General features: G+C 41.4%; 3 protein-coding genes across 8 annotated transcripts in view; 2 read left to right on the plus strand and 1 right to left on the minus strand.

The window, feature by feature from the left end:
* Positions 1-211: 211 nt before the first annotated feature.
* Positions 212-5,406, plus strand: prr35 (proline rich 35). Its single transcript, XM_046069542.1, has 5 exons — positions 212-237; positions 677-742; positions 911-943; positions 2,882-4,430; positions 4,590-5,406. The coding sequence occupies exons 4-5, from the start codon at positions 3,028-3,030 to the stop codon at positions 5,404-5,406; spliced, it is 2,220 nt and encodes a 739-aa protein (XP_045925498.1). The 5' UTR covers positions 212-237; positions 677-742; positions 911-943; positions 2,882-3,027.
* Positions 5,407-8,237: 2,831 nt separating this feature from the next.
* Positions 8,238-11,734, plus strand: LOC123983080 (toll-like receptor 13). Its single transcript, XM_046069212.1, has 6 exons — positions 8,238-9,105; positions 9,206-9,768; positions 9,854-10,001; positions 10,103-10,473; positions 10,760-10,853; positions 10,982-11,734. The coding sequence occupies exons 1-6, from the start codon at positions 8,284-8,286 to the stop codon at positions 11,732-11,734; spliced, it is 2,751 nt and encodes a 916-aa protein (XP_045925168.1). The 5' UTR covers positions 8,238-8,283.
* Positions 11,735-12,915: 1,181 nt separating this feature from the next.
* Positions 12,916-18,758, minus strand: part of si:ch73-103b11.2 (protein outspread) — a 51,874-nt gene continuing 46,031 nt past the window's right edge. For 4 of the 6 annotated variants that reach the window (XM_046068238.1, XM_046068237.1, XM_046068239.1 and 1 more), the window contains 8 exons: positions 18,257-18,404; positions 18,056-18,161; positions 17,539-17,698; positions 17,348-17,455; positions 17,182-17,268; positions 16,902-17,064; positions 15,845-15,918; positions 12,916-14,314 (listed from right to left, as the gene is read on the minus strand). In XM_046068238.1, the coding sequence (XP_045924194.1) occupies positions 14,243-14,314; positions 15,845-15,918; positions 16,902-17,064; positions 17,182-17,268; positions 17,348-17,455; positions 17,539-17,698; positions 18,056-18,161; positions 18,257-18,404 (918 nt within the window). In that variant the 3' untranslated portion in view covers positions 12,916-14,242. Of the gene's footprint in view, positions 14,315-15,505; positions 15,593-15,844; positions 15,919-16,901; positions 17,065-17,181; positions 17,269-17,347; positions 17,456-17,538; positions 17,699-18,055; positions 18,162-18,256; positions 18,405-18,758 lie in introns of all 6 variants that reach the window. The other 2 variants (XM_046068236.1, XM_046068235.1) reach the window with 2 other exon arrangements.

An 18,758-nucleotide genomic window follows, 5' to 3' on the forward strand; every position in this document is an offset into this window, starting at 1 on the left:
AATATTGTGTAAGTTGTTACATTGCATCCTGGCTGCAAGGTAGAGACTGCGTTTGACAATCTAGGGGGAAGAGAGGGAGGAGATGGGGGAGCCGCTGTATTGTAGTGCCTGCGGGCAATGCTCCCAGTCAATATATATCTCCACACTCGCTGCTGCGCTCCTATTTGAGCGGGACGCGCTGCCCTCTCAGTGCCGCTGCAGAGGAGTGACAGCCAGCCACACCGGGACGCTCTATAGGTAGGGATGAATACATTTCCTCTCTACTTTCAAGTAGCACATAGCATGCAAGCAGGTTTTTTGTTAGATTAAGTGATATTTAAAAGGACTTTTAAGAGAGGCCTGCTTTACATGGTGCTTTAGCATGCATTGAGAGACTACTTTTGGTGTTGTTTCTTTCAGCTGCACATCTTTTATTTTGTAGTTTTTGTCTAAAAGTACAATGTTTCAGTGATTTCTTTCTTTGATTCGCGTTTTAAAGCACTTAGGTTGCTTAATATCTAAGATTGAATGTGGTCACAAAATCTTATAAATATATTTATTTTTAAATTCCATGTATACACTTTTAAAGTTAAACTTGCATGGCCACAAATTTTACAGGCAATGTAGCATTACAAAAATGTGATTCTGGTGCATTTCCTGTAGCCAAGAATCCTCAAACATTGTATTAATTTATCAGCAGCAGCAACAGCAGCAGCAGCAGCAGCATCATCATCTGGTGTCTGGCTGTCAAATTTAAATGCCAGTAAATATTTTTTCCTATTCATACACGCAATACATGCATGGCGTTTGTTTCTAGAAAATGTGTTTTTTTAAAGTTGTTTCATTGCAGTATCAATTCCTTTATATTGCAAATTAAACATGAAATAGAGAGTAATGACTAATGGCATTACATTTATTTTTTCTTTTACAGACAACCAGCTCATCATCCTGGCAACCATCTTAGGTAAAGTGTGAAACATCAACTATGAATTTAAATAACAGGAGCACTTAAAACAATTTCACTAACAGTCCTTGCATGCATTTATTTACTCTAAGAATAGACTGTCCCATAAGCTGTGAGTGGTGTGGTGTGGTTGCTGTTTCGTGTAACTTGTCAACTTGCAACAATAGACGTTCAAGCGGTTAGGCTTGTTTGATCATCAGCCCTAAAAGCTTAAAACAAGACCACAGGGTTTGGATATGGGGCAGTGGGGGGCCAAAGTGCACAGTTAGTGGAGTGCGGAGCCGATAGCTGTGGCCAAGAGGGGAAAAAATCTACTGTAAAAATGATTTTTATTGATTGGATCGTAGCAGCAGCTGTTAGGCTCCATTATGAGCTCAAAACTCAGGTCAGAGCCCTGGGGCAGAAAAAGTGAGCCAATCAAATGGTCAGTCACTAAACGAGCCAATTCTGGGGGTCCAATTTGGACCTCATTTGGTAACAACCTGCCATGCTGTGTTAGACTCACTTTGTCTTTCATCATCATTCTCCGTGCTGTGGGTCATATAGATGAGGTTGTGTGCTGTCTCTCAGTATAACTGGCTATCCATCATCTATCTCAAAATGTTGTCATGGGCCGTCTGTGTAAGACAGTTGGTGAAGATTTTTTTCCTTCAGCTTGGACTCTGAACATCACAGAGACTTTCATCTTTGAATGACCTGGGGAAAAGACAAAATAAAAGCCTCAAAGCAAGAGTGTTTTAAATTGAGGAGCACACTTCTCCTCACATCTTCTTTCACCGCAGGGTTCACCCACCGGCCTGGCTTAAAGTCTAAAAAGATCACAAACTTTCTGTAATTTAACAGATAAAAAAAAACATTTATTGTAGGTTATTAAATGTATTTTAGGGGATTGGAGAAGAGAGGGATATTAATTAAACTAATGCCATGGAATGCTTGTCTTCATGGGATGATGACGAGGGATAGAAATAAAAAGAGAGCACAGAAGAGAGACAGTGAACAGTTTACATGAGTAAATCGAAAGGTGGAAATAGTAGATCACTTTCTAAAAAAATTCTGAATTACAGGTGTACAAGCTGATTGCTACACATTTCATAGATGGAAAAAGAAAAAAATAACAAATTAATTAAAATGTGACACATAGACACATCAGACAGAGCCAAAATAATGTATCATCCATCATAATAATACACTAAATCTTATTCAATACTTAACACCACATCATAGCTACAATATAACCTCTCATAATCTGTGCTATTATAGCTTATTGGGTAATAAAGTATGACCCAACTCTAAATGCAAGATGAGACAGGAGAGCAGTTGAACTTATGCACCATGTCCTGACCCAGATCCCAGTCCTGGAACTAATGACGCCCTATAGGCATGACGCCAGGCTCTCATTAGGAACCAGGCCTCAAACCCCCAACTCCTCTCCCTTCCACACTCGCCTCTGTGTAAACCTCTGCCTGTAGCCGGCCTCCGAGGGTCTGGGGCCTAAACTGAAGTGGGCCTGTGAGTGTTGTAAGGGCCCCCCGCACAGGTGCAGAGTCCCCTGTGACGGCCCCCGTTTGCCCCCCAGCCCTGGACCCTGCTAGAGTCTGGTACTACACTGGAACTAATGAGTAGTGGCAGGTACATTGAGAACAGAGCAGCGTGGGCCTCCCTGCAGTTAGGTTAGTGGCAACCCTCAGCTCAGACAGACAACAAATGTGCTCTCCTAATACACATGTGTGCATAATGATGTATACCACCCTTCACTGCACACACAACTTTATCTCAGATATTTAGATTTCTTACATAGTTACATTTCTCCTGTTATCACAGTAAAAAAGTGAAATAGAAAAATATAGGTAAAATTTAAACACCTAATCTGTAAATATGGTGTTTCTGAACTGTTGGTGTTTTGCTTTATTCATACAAAACTGTCTTGTGTGTTCACAGGTTCAAGAAATACCTTCCAAACTGAGGAGAAACTCATATCGAATGAAATGTACTCTGGCAAAAAAAGATAGAAAATCTACAAATCTATCTTGAATTTTCATCCTTTTAATACAATCAAACAATCTTTAAAATATCAAGACTCAATCATGTCCAAGGACGATGTTTGTAAAGTGACATCTGCCAGCAAACACAAGGAGCGCAAGCCTAAGAAGCCTCACTATATTCCCCGGCCATGGGGCAAACCCTACAACTACAAATGCTTCCAGTGTCCCTTCACCTGCATGGAGAAGTCCCACCTGTACAACCATATGAAGTACAGCCTATGCAAGAACTCCCTTTCTCTGCTCATAGAGTCAGATTGGCCATATAAAAAGGGCAACATCTTGCACCCAGAGCAGCTACGACCTTTTCAGCAAGCACATGGCCATCAAGCTACTGGGAAAAATGGACTAGAGCAGGTAACAGGGACTGAGGAGAGACAAAGGCAACACAGGGCCATGGAGGAGGAAGGTGAAGACAGGGAAAGCCAGGTACAAGAAGATGAGGAAGAGGGAGGACGAGGAGATGGAGTAGAGATGAATGGGCTGATGAAAGAGAGCACCAGTAACAACAGAGAAGATGCCGCGGAGTGCACTACTAAGAACACCAAACAACCAGAGTCAGAGCTTTTGATGGCTGACATGCTCTCCCTGGAAGATCAACTTTTACGAGCACGCTCAGTAGAGGTAGAGGCCCAGCTGAAACACTATAAGCTATCCAAGACATATCTAACAGCTCCTGGCCTGCTGTCGGAGCAGTGGCGGCTGTTAGCAACCAGCCACACAAAGGCCAAAGCTGAAGGTGCTCAGCCCCGAGTGAGTAATTCCATCCCCTGTTACCCTCCTCCGCCAAACCTGGTGGATTACCAGGATCCCACCGGACTAAACCTGTCAATGCTCGGGGTGGGCTACCCCATCAGCCCCAGCCTCTTCTCCTACATGAACTCAGCCATTCCCACTGCTGCCACGGGTGTCACCGCCCAGACACACGCGCAGCTTGCCCAGCTTCCCTTCCTGGCATCGGCCGCTCAGCTGATGCACCCAGCCTCCAGCACCCACACAGACAGAGCTTTCATTCCCCCTCGTCTCTACTACCCCTTCCTGTGTGAGCACACATTCGGACCAGCCTCCAGTCAGAGTGATGCCAGCAAAGTGCTCAAGACGTCCACAAACAGTCTAGAAGCGAATCCCCTGTTTGGCTTTCAGCCTAAAGTCAACCTGTGGAAAGTGCCTGCTTTGCGGCCGGGAACCACCGCAGACTCCCCTGCTGGCTGGGCGTCACCTCAGAGAGACTCCCCCGACCAGGGCTATAGGTTGGGGGATAAACTGCAGGCTACAGCCAAGAATAGTAAAGCAAGTTGGGGGCTCAAGAGAACAGGGGCCCCTCTGGGGAACCATGAGACACCTGTGGAGAAGAAGCCGGCCATGGGTTTCACTTTGGACCTTCTTAAGAATATTCAGACTGCATCAAATCTTAATATGGCAGCGGACAAACTTCTGTTCCATGGCAGGTAAAGATTTCAACTAAATTATCTTATTTTGTGATAATTATTAACAAGTAACATCATGTAATTATCTACAGGGAAAATTAAGGGTATTTCAATTTGTTATACTGTAGCGTCAAATGGTATATTATTTTTTACATATTTAAAAATTTCTCCCATCCTCAGTTTACAGGATGCTAAGCTTCAGCCTCGGCCTGCTGAATTGTGGTACAATGAACCTCTCACCAGTCCCAACAGTGAAACATCCTCACTTTCTACCTGTGGGGGACCCAATAGCCAGGACTCGACTGCTGCCCGGACAATGGGGGAGGGCGCTTCAGAGTCAGTGGCTGCTCTCCTCAGTGACCTCTCCAAGGCCTTGCAGGAGTACCAGGAGGCTGAGCGGAAAATCTCCCACCTGGAGAAGGAGGACCTTCCTGCCCAGCGCCACCTCTGGGAACACCTGAGCAAAATCCGCAGCGAGCTCTCCCACATCCACCAGGCGCTAGAGCGGACGGCTCGGCAGAGCGACGGGCCTCTCGACCTGTCAGTCAAGAGAGGCTCGACAGATTCAGTTGGTGACCTCAGCATGAGAGAAGATGGCAGTCTTAAAGACAACACGACAGAGACAGAGGAGGAGGAGGAGGAGTTAGAGGAGAGAAAGGAGGAAGAAGAGAATGAGAGCGAGAGGAAGGCGATGAAGGCTTCGTTGGAGAGTCGTAAGCAGTCGTTGGACATGTTGATCAAGATGAGTCAGGCGTCGGTGGTAAACACAGAAGTTCTCTCTCCGGGGGGTCTTGGCATGAGGCCCAGTTCTGCTGAGGCCTTATGGCCAAGCAGAACCACCAAGTGTGAGGCAGACTCCAGCGTCCTGCTCTGCCCTGACGGCCGGTCAGTGGTGTTCACAGACATCCCCTCCTCTGCCAAAACCTCAAAGAGACCACCGTCCACACGACTAGAAGCCCATTGTCCTCTGAGCCCTTTGACAGCTTCTGACAATTAAACTTCTGTTCTTCTGACTGTAATATAACTGATTCCATACAGTTCTTCAAATGCAGTTGTCTCTTCATTATTACTGGCATGCCTTTGATTTTCACTGGCTGGAAAAGGACTGTGACTCTGATTCTCGGTTTAACAAAAACCTAATTTTGCACCTTATAAGACAAAGAGAGAAAGAATGACAATATTTGAGAGAAAAGTCTTACAAATGCACTACGGACATTGATTGTTACAATAAGATTCTCCTAAAAATTTTAAAATGTAACATCAGCACTTAATAATTTCCATCAGGATCATTTGAACTATTTAGTCCATTAAAACCATGTTGAGAGACAATCCTTTGAATGGATTTGTAAATATTGTGATTACAATAAATGTACAATGTTTTAAAGGGTAAATGGTTTTATATGGATGATGTCATGTTGGATTACTTAATTTCCCTTGATGACAATAAATTGTATTATACACACGGTATTTCTTGGAATAAACAGAGTGAGAAAAAGTGTCGTTCTTTTTATGAACGTTGAATAATTAAAGGGAAACTGGAACAAGAAGACTAAAAATAAAATAATAATAGGTTTTGATCAAAATGATTATTTGAATATAAATTCATCAGTTTGCTCTTCAGTCCTGTTGGGAAACACCATCAGGCTAAACACCATCATCACAATCATTTAGTCTAAATAAGTGACAAACAGATGCATGGTGGCAGCAACACCTGACTCGCCTCTATCTGCCCTGACATAGTCGGGTGGCTGTGCTAAAGGTGAAGCAACTCCTTGAGCTAAATCACTATCAACGGGGTCAACTGTGCCTCTGCAAGTGGATCCAGGAGCCCACCCTGTAAAGGTCAGGGCCCCAGGGCCAAGCTCTGGGCAGCCCGGCGTCCTCTGGCCCCTTCACCACCTCACACTCAAGACACAGCAGCAAAGGTCAGCTGCCATGACCAGAAGAGCCCACAGTGGATGTTCAGCCTGAAGTGGTCAAAACGATTGTGTGATCTTTTCTCAGTTAAAATATGATATTGGCTGAATGTCAATGTCTAAATTGATCACAAAAAACACATTTGTAATTTTACTTACAATTTAAACAACGCTGTTATTCAAGCAAATCATTTTAAATAAATTTTGTATAATATATAAATAAACTGTATAAACTGTAAACTTTTTTTCTCACTAAAGCAGAGCTGCAAATATTCCATTGGCTTTAAAATGACAGATGTTTGGCAGAATTCATCTAAAGTTTCACAATAGTTGTGTGTGCAACAAAAGAAAAGTGTTGTGTCACCCGGGGACTCTTTAAGGGGGGTCTCCTTATAACAGAAACAAATCTCAATGTTGGCGTAATGTCTGTATTGGTTTAAGGGTCTCTGCTAAATGCCAGTTTGCATGTTTTAGACATGAAAGTATTGCACCATCTCTGTTGTAGCACAACTGAAATCAGGATCCAAGTAGATAGCACCCTCATGTGGACAAATGATTCAGAGGCAGAGGGACAGCATGGCATATTTTTTAATGCACCATGCTATCAGCATGAAGTGCTAAAAACAAGAAAAGAAACAATAGAAGCTCACTGTGATGATCTCTGTACACTTTGGCAGAGCTCACTTTGGTCATATTTTCTCAGTCGTCTGACACTGACACAAACGTATTGCGTCTTTAAGTATCATTACGACATTGACTGGCCAGTACAAGAACTATTTTTGTCCTTAGACAACATCCTTCCTCAAACGGAGGCTATGATTTACTCAGATAGACATGTAAATTTAGAGAACTGTTGCCAGTTAGAGTAGGAGGCAGAGTTTCACAAGCTAAAGCAGCATAAGAGGAGCTAAACAGGTAAGTTCTAATGTTTCATACTAGTTAGGGTTTATGATATTATGTAAATGTAACAAAAATACAGTTTAGACTAAAGCATTTATTTACATATTTAGATTAAATATATAATGTATGGAGCCAGAGTGGAAGAAGTGCGTAAGATGAAGAATATCTGTCTTTTGCAATTACCCATGGAAAAGATGTCACATGAATTCAATATTGTTAAAGGTGCTGGACGAGGCCTGACCACCCGGGCGGTTATCATTCAGACTAGACACTGCAGACTTTTTAGGTACAGGAACGGTGGTGTCTGTCTTGAAGCAGGTGGGAACCTTCTCTTGTGAGAGTGAGATCGGGGGGGGGGATGTTATAAGGCCCAGCAGCTTTACTCATATTCACTCTCAGCAGGGTTCTTCTCACATCTGCTGTAGATACTGACAGTGACCGGTCCTCTGGAGGTGGAGAAGACTTTACAGCTGATTCTTTGTTGAGGAGATCATAGCGAGCATAACATGCGTTTAGCTCATCTTGTAATGTGGCCTCACTCAAACCTCCCTTTGTAGCCTGTGATGTTTTTGATCACTTGCCATATATCTTTGGTGTTGTTGCTGTTGAGGTCTCTCTGCAGATGGCTCTGCTTTGCCTCCTTGATAAAGTTTAGACTAAAGCACTATTTATATATTTAGATTAAATATATAATGTATGGAGTTAGAGTGGAAGAAGTGAGTAAGACGAAGCTTTCAGTCTCGCACTGGCAATGCTGTATGCTTTCCAGATATTTCCCTCATGAGTTGGTATAATCAAAAAACAGAGTTGGATGTATAAATAAGCCGCAGTTCATTCTATCAACTTAAAATGTCAGTGTTGTGTTCACAACTTCTTTGCCCCCCCGAGTCCAAAAATGCAGCCATTGCAGGTGTAACTGCTTTGTCTCTTTAGAACATTTCTGTGTAGCTATCTTGTGAGATATTTTTTTCACTTTCCCTTGATGCATTGCCTTTTCTATCTTAACATATTTTTAGATTTCCTTGGTCTGACCTATTTGCAGGAGCTGTCTTGTAAAGATGGCGCAATCTGTCCTGTTTCTGCTTCTGCTACAAATGTCGGCCTGCTGTGGTTATGGCTTTAAAGGCTGCTCCCAGAACTACCCCAATACAGATGTCATGTGGTGCTTCAACATGAACATCGCTAACCTCTCTGATGTCATTAGAATGATGCCAGACAACATAACAACAATCAATCTGTGCAAGAACAACATCAGAGTCATCCCACCTGGATCATTCAGTCATGTGGAGGGGCTCAAACAACTGAACCTGAGCCAGAACAAGCTGGTTTCTCTAACAGGAGGAGAATTCAGAGGCTTGGATGTCCTGAAAGTTCTCAACCTCAGCTGCAATAACATTTCATACATCCACTCCAATGCTTTTAATGGACTCACCAGGTTGAAAACCCTGCTTCTGAGCCAAAACATACTTGCAACAATCTCTCCAGGTATCTTTAATGCCCTCCCAGCGATTCAAGAAGTTGTTCTTTCTCTGAACAAGCTCAAAGCTTTCAGCTGTGGAGAGTCTGGTGGATCCTCCACTCTTCAGCAGCTCGATCTTTTCGCAAACAACATTCAGAGGGTTAATGTGAGCTGTTTCCCTGCCCTTGAGTACATCAGGCTATCCAACAACTCAAAGCTGGAGTTGCAGGCAGATGTTTTTGCCTCTAATCCCAGGCTGAAGAGTCTGCTTTGTCAGGGAGTTAAAGCAGAAGTGCTGGTGGGACTCTCTGCGGAGACAAAGAAGAATCTCTATAGGGTGGCATTTTCTCTGTTTGTGGAGAAATCTCTATTTACTATTTGTGGATTGCTAAAAGGAATGGACCATCTTAAGAGGCTAGAGGTATGTGCACTTGTTGTGATGCAGCATAACTTACCTTATTCAAAATCTATGGATTTTTATGTGTTTAAAAGAAATATTATGTGTATTGGATTTGATACAGGTTGACTTGAAAGGATCCAGGTTACTTCGGACCAACTCCAGCCTGTTGGACTGTGCCACTCCACCTATGGTCGTTATTGCAGATGCAAACCTTGGAGTTGTTACCAAGTTGTCGCTGGAGAGGAGCAATACAAGCAGACTTTATCTCATCAACTGTGGGTTAAAGCTGATATCTCGTACCACGTTTGATGGTTACCAAGGACTGAAAACACTGCAGCTGAATCAAAATAAGGTTGTTATTCAGCGGGACGCATTCAAAGACCTGACCCAGCTCACGTTTTTAAGCTTCGACAAGAGCAAAATTCGTGACATTGATCCCGACTGGTTTGTCCCTCTGAAGAAGCTGACTTGCCTGTCTCTCCCGAAAAATGAAATCACGGAGTTGACAGCAAAGGTATTTAGTGCCCTTACTCAGCTTGAGCAGCTCTATCTGCAGTTCAACCTGCTAAAATACATCACCAAGAAGCCCTTCAGTAAGCTGAGGCGGCTGACGAAGCTCAACCTCAGTTTAAACATCATTGATTTCATCGAAGAAGGCTCCTTCCTAGACCTGACAAGGCTCAAGTATTCAGTATTCTCTGCTTATACGTTCATGTTTCCTCAACCTTCTTCATTGTCCAAGTATTTAACACAACTATCTGTCCATTAGATACCTGGACTTAAGTGGGAACCGCATCAAGAGGCTGACACCATCTATTCTATCTGGCCTGATGAATTTGAAGAAATTTATCCTGTACAACAACCGCCTCCATTTTAAATCCTATGAAACTCCTTTCATCAACCTTACTTCTCTGGAAGTATGACATTTTATGACATTGTAAGAGCCAGTTCTCAAGAAGAGTGATAAAATGTGTGTATTAATCTGTTTACCTGCCTATCTTCCATGTCCACTTTGGAGTATCTGGAGATGAACTACCAGGGGCCCGGAGGTCAAGGCATTGGTAGCATTGGACCACATTTCTTCCAAGGCCAACGTCAACTTACCTCAGTTGCCATCGGGCACAGCATCAAGGTTGACTTCCATCCTGACGCCTTCGTTCCTCTGGTCAATTTGAAATTCCTGTACATAGCTGGGGTGGTTATGAAAACAACCAACCTGAGTGCAGCATTGTACCCTCTGAAAAGGCTGAAGAGGCTGACTCTTTACAGGGCAGACCTTGATGCTCTGCCTGCTAACCTGCTGCCTCCAGATAATACACTGGAAATGCTCAAAGTCCAGTCCAACCACCTCCACACTGTGGACAAAACAATGCTGGACGCTCTGCCAAGGTAGAGGAGCTACTGAAATGTCCTGCAAAAGGCTTAAAGGAATAGTTTAACATTTTGAGAAATAATTTGCTTTCATGCCAAGAGTTAGATGAGAAGATACCACTCTCAAGTCTGTACTGTAACTTTAAAGCTACCGCCAGCATCCTTTATTATGTGTTGAATTACCAAACAAATTGTAATTTATGTACTGCTACTGTGTCTACTTTACTTGTACAGGCATGTGAATATTTGGTGTGAATTTAAATGTAATAACCCCGTCGACCTTGGTGTGTGAGTGTGTTTCCAGATTGCGTTTTTTGGACATCACTGAAAATCCACTTACCTGCACCTGTGATAATGCCTGGTTCAAGACCTGGGCCATCCACAACAACCATACACAGGTAGTAGAAGCTGCAGACACTCAAAGTGTTAATGTATGTTATAAATCAACTAGAAGTACATGGCTATAGCTTTCTTTGACAGTTCAAATGATACAATTGTCTTATCTTTACTGTTAAATTCCCTCCAGGTGTCCTACCTGTACAACCTGCAGTGTGACAACAACTGGAGATCTCCCTACCTGTGGCAGTTTGACGATAAGGCCTGCTCCTATGAACAGGTTTCCTTCACTCTCTTCATCACCTGCTGTGTGGTGGACATATTGTTTGTATGTGTGTGTCTGGCCTGGCACACACAGGGCCCTGCTCTACGCTACCTACTGCTCATCATCCGGGCAAAACTACGTGGGCGTAGGGGGGCAGCAGGGGCCAGATTCCAATATGATGCATTCATCTCCTACAGCTCTAAGGATGAGGCCTGGGTGATGCGACAGCTGGTGCCCAATCTAGAGAGGCCAGTTGCTGGTACACCGAGACTCAGACTGTGTCTCCACCACAGAGACTTCCGTCCCGGTACTGCGGTTCTGGAGAACATTGAGGCAGCCATTTACAACTCCCGCCACACCATCTGTGTGGTGACACGTCACTTCCTGCGAAGTGAGTGGTGCTCTATGGAGTTTCAGCTGGCAAGTCTGAGGTTTTTATGCGATGGCAGTGATGTCCTGCTGCTTGTGTTCTTGGAGGAGATACCTGAGCACTGTCTGTCTCCCTATACACGCTTACGCAAGATCGTACATAAGAAGACCTACTTGCTGTGGCCCGTGGAACCACAAGAGCAGGACGCTTTTTGGGTCAAACTGATCGATGCTTTAAAAAACAATGAGGAGGAGGAGGAGGAGGGAGGGAGAGGGGGAGAAGATGGGTTGGCACGGCTAATTGGCTAGACCAAATGCTAACAATTTTAACATGCCCATAATGATCTTTTATTGGACTGTGCAAAGTGTATTGTGCATTGTTTTGGTAACCTTTTCATTTACAGGCTTTTATTAACTTGACAAATTTAAAAATAACCCGAATCAACTGAATGGGAAATTACAGGAATTATGATAGGAATGACAATACAAGCCAATAAAATATATAATGGCAAGTTATGTTGTTACAATGAGTTAAACATTTTTAACAGTATGACTATACTGGACATTTTTTCTAGATATTGTGTTACTTCATGTTACCATTGCCATCATTGCTGCCTAATAAAAAGTTGAACGTGCACCTACAACAGAGCTTGGTATTTTTCCTGAGGGCCTTTCCGTGGCATGTTAAAGAGTAGTGTGCAGTGTTTCTGTGATGTATGCAGTTGGTTTCTATATGACAAATTTAGACATCTTACAATTTCACTGTAATTTCCTTTCTGTGGCTTGTCCTGTCAAGTGTTGTGTATGATGTTTCTTTGCAATGTCTTTTCTGTGAGGAATTTCCCAAGAAAACAATTCCTCTTAATTCTAGCAAGTGCTAACTTTTAAAGTTGTTTTTTTATATAATATAATATATAATATAATTTTTATATAAATGAAGACACAATTAATACAAAGAACATACTAAATATATGGCTAAACTTAAAAGTATGACAGGTTATTTCATCCTCAATTAACACCCCTGAAACTGATTCCAAATCTGCCAACGTAGTAATTAAGTGAGTTGGTGCAAAACTGTACTTTTACAAATTCAAACTGATTTGCTTTTGTGACTAACAATTTAGAAATGCTGTGTTAAATAGCTACGATACTATGTTCAGCTAGCAGTGAAAATGACTCTTGCTTTACAAGTGTTTTGTTCTTTTCTGTTACTACTAGTGTTTGTTCTGTTAGAGATACTGTAATAAGTGAAAATCTATGTTTAGCTTCTTGGCAATCTCCATTTCCTCATTGGACCTGGTTGGTGCGAGGACTCATTATATAACCTCATCAAATGGACAGTTTTCTAGGCTCAAGTAACTTTTTGTGAGTAAGGAGCAACAAAATCGAAAGAAAACATTTACCGCAATTCACCAGTGCTAAATTTGTGCGATATGTGGATTTCTAATTTTCCAGGACACAAACACAACACAAAAGAAATACTCCCAAAATTTCCAAACACTTCATTTATTTGAAGCTATACATTCAAATGAAAATAAAAAATATTCATATATATTTCATATAGAGCTAGTGAGCAAGGTACAAGTTTAAAACAAAACACAGAACTCTTCCATGTGGCATATTATATATACACAAGGCGTGGTTTGAATACTATTCAGTGTGTATCCATAGCTGCACAGGTTTCATGGATATTTAATATTCTTCACTCAGTTGAGGCACGACTAGATTTCAGTGAGAGGTCAGGGACTGGGCCAAGTGCTTCAAGACTGCGGCATACAGTAAACCATTTTAACACCTAAACAGTAGGACTTGCAAAGCAAAGCTCATTAGTGTTACGAGTTCCACACTAAAGCATAAAGTAGGAAGTTGAGGCAATATGATAATTCTGCAGTTCCAATGACACTGTACAGTCATGCAAAGTCCTAAATTATTTTTTTGAGATGATATTCTCACACCAAAGTCAAGACTGAGTAAACACAAATTCAGGTTTTAAGAAACTTAAAAAAAAAATTAAAAAAATCCAGTATCACAAGTCACGATTGTTCACTAAATTTGACAGAAGTCAGGGTGTTTGGTTGCACTGCAATAATAGACTTGAAATCACTACACCAAATTGAGATAAAATGATTTAAAAAAAAAAGATTCCTCAAGTAGTCAAGTGATAAGTGCAATCCCACAACTCTTATCCCCCTTCACACACAGACACTCCATTTTATGAAACTCTCATACGTTAGCAAGTTAAGCATCACATTGTTTTCCCACTATCAATCAAACCTTAGTTATAGTACAGCAGATGCCCCACCAATCAATAGCAAACCTTATTCTTACATATATCCAGTAGTTATGTACAACAGAACTGGTGCAACATTAAACACATTACAATTTATGCAATATAGAAACTGTAACAATAATAAAATACAGCAGATACTTAATTGATACTGGGAAATATATATTATTCATACTGTGTATTGCTGTCTGTTTTGGCATTATGGAGGATCAATAAAAATGCTGTCATGTATCCCTCTCACAGCTTATTTGAAACATCTCCAACTTGACAGACTATACATTAATGTATTTTTAAAAGAAACCTTACACAGGATAGATTTGATTCAATAAAACAGCTTTTTATTAATAAAAAAAAAATAAAACAAAAATATGACAACTTATCAGAGGCATTGAAGCAGCAGGTCCAGGTTTAGAATTGACCTTGACAGATATTTCTCATTTCCTATAAGAGTCTTCAGCTGATGCGGCCATAGCAATCTGACCAAAAACCAAGGTCAGGAAAGAGAAGAGAAACTTCAGATTCTTGATAAATCAAATCTTTTTGGAATCTTTTGCCTCAAACAGCTTCATACGCTCCTGCACAGTTAGTCCCTCTTTTAGGCTCTGTTAGAAATAAGAAAGAGAAAGTAATTTATTGTTCATAGATGATAAATGCTTCGTATAGCGCCTTTCTAGTCTTTTCGACCACTCAAACCGCTTTTACACTACATCTGCATTCACTCACATTCATTCACTGAGCATAAGTGCTCAAACAGAAACTAACATTCACACACATTCATACACTGGCGGAACAGCCGCCAGGGGCAATTCGGGATTGGACCGCCGACCTTCCGATTAACAACCAACCCACTCTACCCCCTGAGCCACAGCCGCCCCTCATAAGGGTGCATGTGGGCAAAGAAGTGCATTAGAAAAACAGAAAACAAAAACACAGACATCACAAAACAGTTACGTTAGCCAGCTGCCAATCCCAGACATTTTTCTGCTCTGGATGACATTCTTTAAGTTTAGTGTAAGATCTACAGGAAAAAGTGGAATATGGACATGCCACACAAGAGTACCAACTGGTGCGCACAATGCACAAATAAATTCAGACAGTCACAAATACACAAAACAACAATTACAGAAAGGGTTTTTCAATTAACAAAGAAAAACAATGTTGGAACTTATGAGATATGTTGTAAAGAGTGTTCTCATTTCTCTATATAATGATTTGATGAGGTGGTTTATTAGTCCACTGATATTCACATACTGCTATTGCGGACCAAAACAACTTACATTTCATCTTACATCAGCTTACTGTAAATTTGGGGGGGGGGGGGCATCCATGAATATTACAATGGACTATGCTGAAACAGCTACCCTGGATCTGTCTACAGAAAAAAATATCGGCCTACCAGCACCTCATTAGCTAGCATGTTACATCTTGTTTGTTTAAATCACAGTAAAACTACAATTCGTTCTTTTTGCACTTTGGTTTTTGTAATAATCAAACAAATATGATGCAACATATTAAGCTAAGCTTTTAGGTTGCTGGCTGACGTGAATTGCTAAAAATTCTATTCTTTTAAGCATACAGCATGGGATCAGGAATGTAACCAGAAACGTTTTTGGACAAAGTTTGCAAACCGTTGCTTCTCAGAACTGCTAACACTCACACCAGTGACATTCAACTGAGGGGTGGACACCACAATCAGCTTTGAGGGTGCAGGTTAGGGCATAAAGGAAGGGGTGCAAGGAGGGGAGATCATGCAAGGGTGGTGAGGGCATGCATTGCTCTACATCATGCTATACCTACAGGACATCTTGGGGTGGGGGTTGGGGAGGAATCACCCCGCAATGGGAGTGTCAGCTATCCCATGAGACCTGTTCAGTGACAGACTGATGGACAAAACAGACAGATGACAAACTTACAGGACAAGAGGACTTGCAGTAAAAACGTCCTGACCGATCAACTGTGCAACACATTCCTACAGAATGTGGTGGGGCAGCTGCAACAATTAACAGTGACAAAGTCTCTAGGACAAAAGCCTGAACATCACACCACACAGGAAACTGAAACGGGAGCTTTAGAGTGCATGGATCGTACTCCATTTGTAGGTTTGGTAGGATTTAATTAAACTTGAAACTCACCTTTGACCTTATGGCTCTTGATTGCTTGGATTGCCTTTTCAGGATATCTGGATTACTTTTTGATTTCATGATATCTAAAAACACAATGAAGGTATGCCATTGTTATTATTAACCTGCGTACCAAAGTGTAAAAACCAAGCCCTCGCACTGACACATTACCAAACTCTTGTCTCACTGTTACAATGAATAATGATAGCAATGATGAAAATGTTTATATTAGCTTACTGTCACAGTAACATGATGGTGCAGAACCTTTATGCCAGGTTTTACGTCTTTGATATTGGATGGTTTTGCTGACAGCAGCTCTGGAAATTAAATGTACCTGAGACTACTGATGATGAGGAATTTGTTTTTGTGCCATTTTCAAAGTTGGAGCCTGAGAATGATGAAGCTAGCTCAGATCACATGAACGGGACAATGGTAAAAATACCATCCAAGTAGCAGCTCCAAGAGAAGTTAGGACTGATGGGGCAACCTCTTAAATGACCTTAACTACCTCAACATTGATGCTATAAAAGGTGCAAGATGTTTTCCTGGCCACTTTCCTGGAAAAGCTTTGCCTTCAGATGTGGTGGCCGTGGATAGGGGAAAGAAAAGGCACAACAACTTCCAAAAACTGACTGATGCTCTTTGGTCTTTTCCAGAAATAGAAAATGTATAAATGGCAAAACAAAAATTTTTGTATGTTTGCTACCGTTAGCAATACCACCTGAAAAGAATACAAGCAATGTGATTTTAAAATATGGAGTAATCGGCGTTATAAAAGTGCAGGCTCACTATAGACACAAGGTTTGTTGTTGTTGATGTTAAACTGAATCTGAGATGCTACAGAAGGGCTGTGGCTCATCCACATGATGAAATAATACAGCTGTAATCAATATTTGTGATTCTATGCATTTAAATTCCCCAATTTAAACAACAGTGACAAAACTGGTTGTCATTACAGTATATGACTCCTGACTGGCTTCATTACATACAAAACTTTGGAGATCCAAAGACATTTTGAGTTAATTCAATGGCATGTAAATAAATGATTAAGTTAACATTTCCTATTTACCATATCCGGATGTGACCGTTCCATCGACAGTCCTCTCGCCTAAAGCTTCTGTGGCAATGAGCAGTTTCTCCTTCAGTTTGCTGATATCGCAGTCAGCCTTTGCTTTCACAATACTGAGCTCTGTATAGATGTCCTTATATTTGTCTGTGGCATATTTCTTGTCCTGTTGTAATGAAATCAATGATGCCAGCTCAGTTTTTTTTTTTTTATAAGATAAAGCAATACCCGTACATACCTTCAACTAAATTATTTGAAATACATAAAGATTTGTTTTGCTTACCCTTAAAGCAGACTGCAGTTCGTCTTTCAAAGAGTGGATTTCCTGTTTAAGATACTGGATTTCTGACTCCTTAATTCGTAGTAATACCTACAAGACGGAGTGAAACACCTGTAAGATTAAAGAGCAAATCCTTATTATGTGTGTCTTTGTGTGCTTTTACACATACCTCCAGTTCATACACATCTTTGCCCTGGGTAAGTGGTGAAAGCACTGTTTCACCACTGAAACATGACCGCATCCGAGTGATCTCTGCAGTCAGTCGGTTATTTAATTCCTGTTGGACAGAATAAAGTTATGTTTTAACCTGCTGGACAGAAATGCTTTTGTATGTTCATGTGTGTCTATGTGCATTCAAACCTGATTGTGAGCATTTAGCTCCTGGTTCTCTCTCTGACACTGCCTGAGGGCCTGCCTCTCGGCCTCTAGCGCCTGGGCCAGGTGAGCATTCTCCAGACATTTCTGAGAGTACTGCTCTGACAACACCTCCAGTTCTCTCTGAATGGACTGCAGCTCTTCCCTAAACAGTCAGATCATCACAATATCAACTGCTATTCTCATCTGATGTTTACGAAATGCATTGCAGTTTTCCCAAGCCTAGGTGTGAGTGGATCCTTTCATCATGTGATGATTTTCCAAATAAACATTTGAAATGTTGCTCCAGTTTATCAGCCACATACAAGCTGTTTGGCAGGACAAGCTAACTAGACTAAGTTGTTGTAGTTTTCCTTACTGCAACACAAAGTTAACAGGCTATATAGATTGTTTAGATCAAATAAAAAGTCAAGTGAACATGCAAGTAAATATCATGCTTCTCATTTGAAATGTATAATAATTTTCGTGTTCTTGTGAAAAAAAAAAAAAAAAAAAAACATACTCGTATTGTAAGCGAAGTTCATCAATATCAGAGTTCACTCCACTCAGTTGGGAACGGTGGGTCTTCTCCATTTCCTCCTTGTGCGCATTCTTCATAGCTTCAATAGCTACATTAAAACCAGATCACACACATTTAATTAGTGTGTGTCAGTCTTCATTGAAGTATAGCAGTTACGGGTGGTAATACAGTTCATTTCTTTACCAGCAATTGTGGCAGCAGTCTCCTCAGCCAACAGTCTCTCTCGCTCTTCCATAAGTTTGGAAATCTCCCTCTGATGCTGCCTCTGGAGGTCTTGTATTACTTTGTGGTGTGTTTCTTCCATTGCTGCAAAGCCACGTTCACACGTGGCCTATGGGAAGAAAGGGTCAACAATCGGTCATCACAAAATTTATTTTGTATCTACATTTCAATTTGTGACTATAGATTCAGTGCAGTATCTATTAATAGTTCACTAGGGTACATGTGTGCAAAATCAGAGATAGAAGCCATGCAAGCCTTTTCTAATTCAAAGTGCAGCTATGTTAGATCAGCAAGCTAAAGCAGTGAAATTCTATTCCAGCGAAGCAGCATTTCTGTTATTAATAGACTGCACTTCCTTGTTTTATTGAATGTGGGAAATGGCATGTCTATTGATGCCCAAATTAAGAAGCAATGTTGGAGGCAAGTGAGACATTTTACACTTATTATTGTCTGGATATACTTA

The sequence above is a fragment of the Micropterus dolomieu genome, linkage group LG14, assembly GCF_021292245.1.
Source record: "Micropterus dolomieu isolate WLL.071019.BEF.003 ecotype Adirondacks linkage group LG14, ASM2129224v1, whole genome shotgun sequence".
Taxonomy (NCBI): Eukaryota; Metazoa; Chordata; class Actinopteri; order Centrarchiformes; family Centrarchidae; genus Micropterus; species Micropterus dolomieu.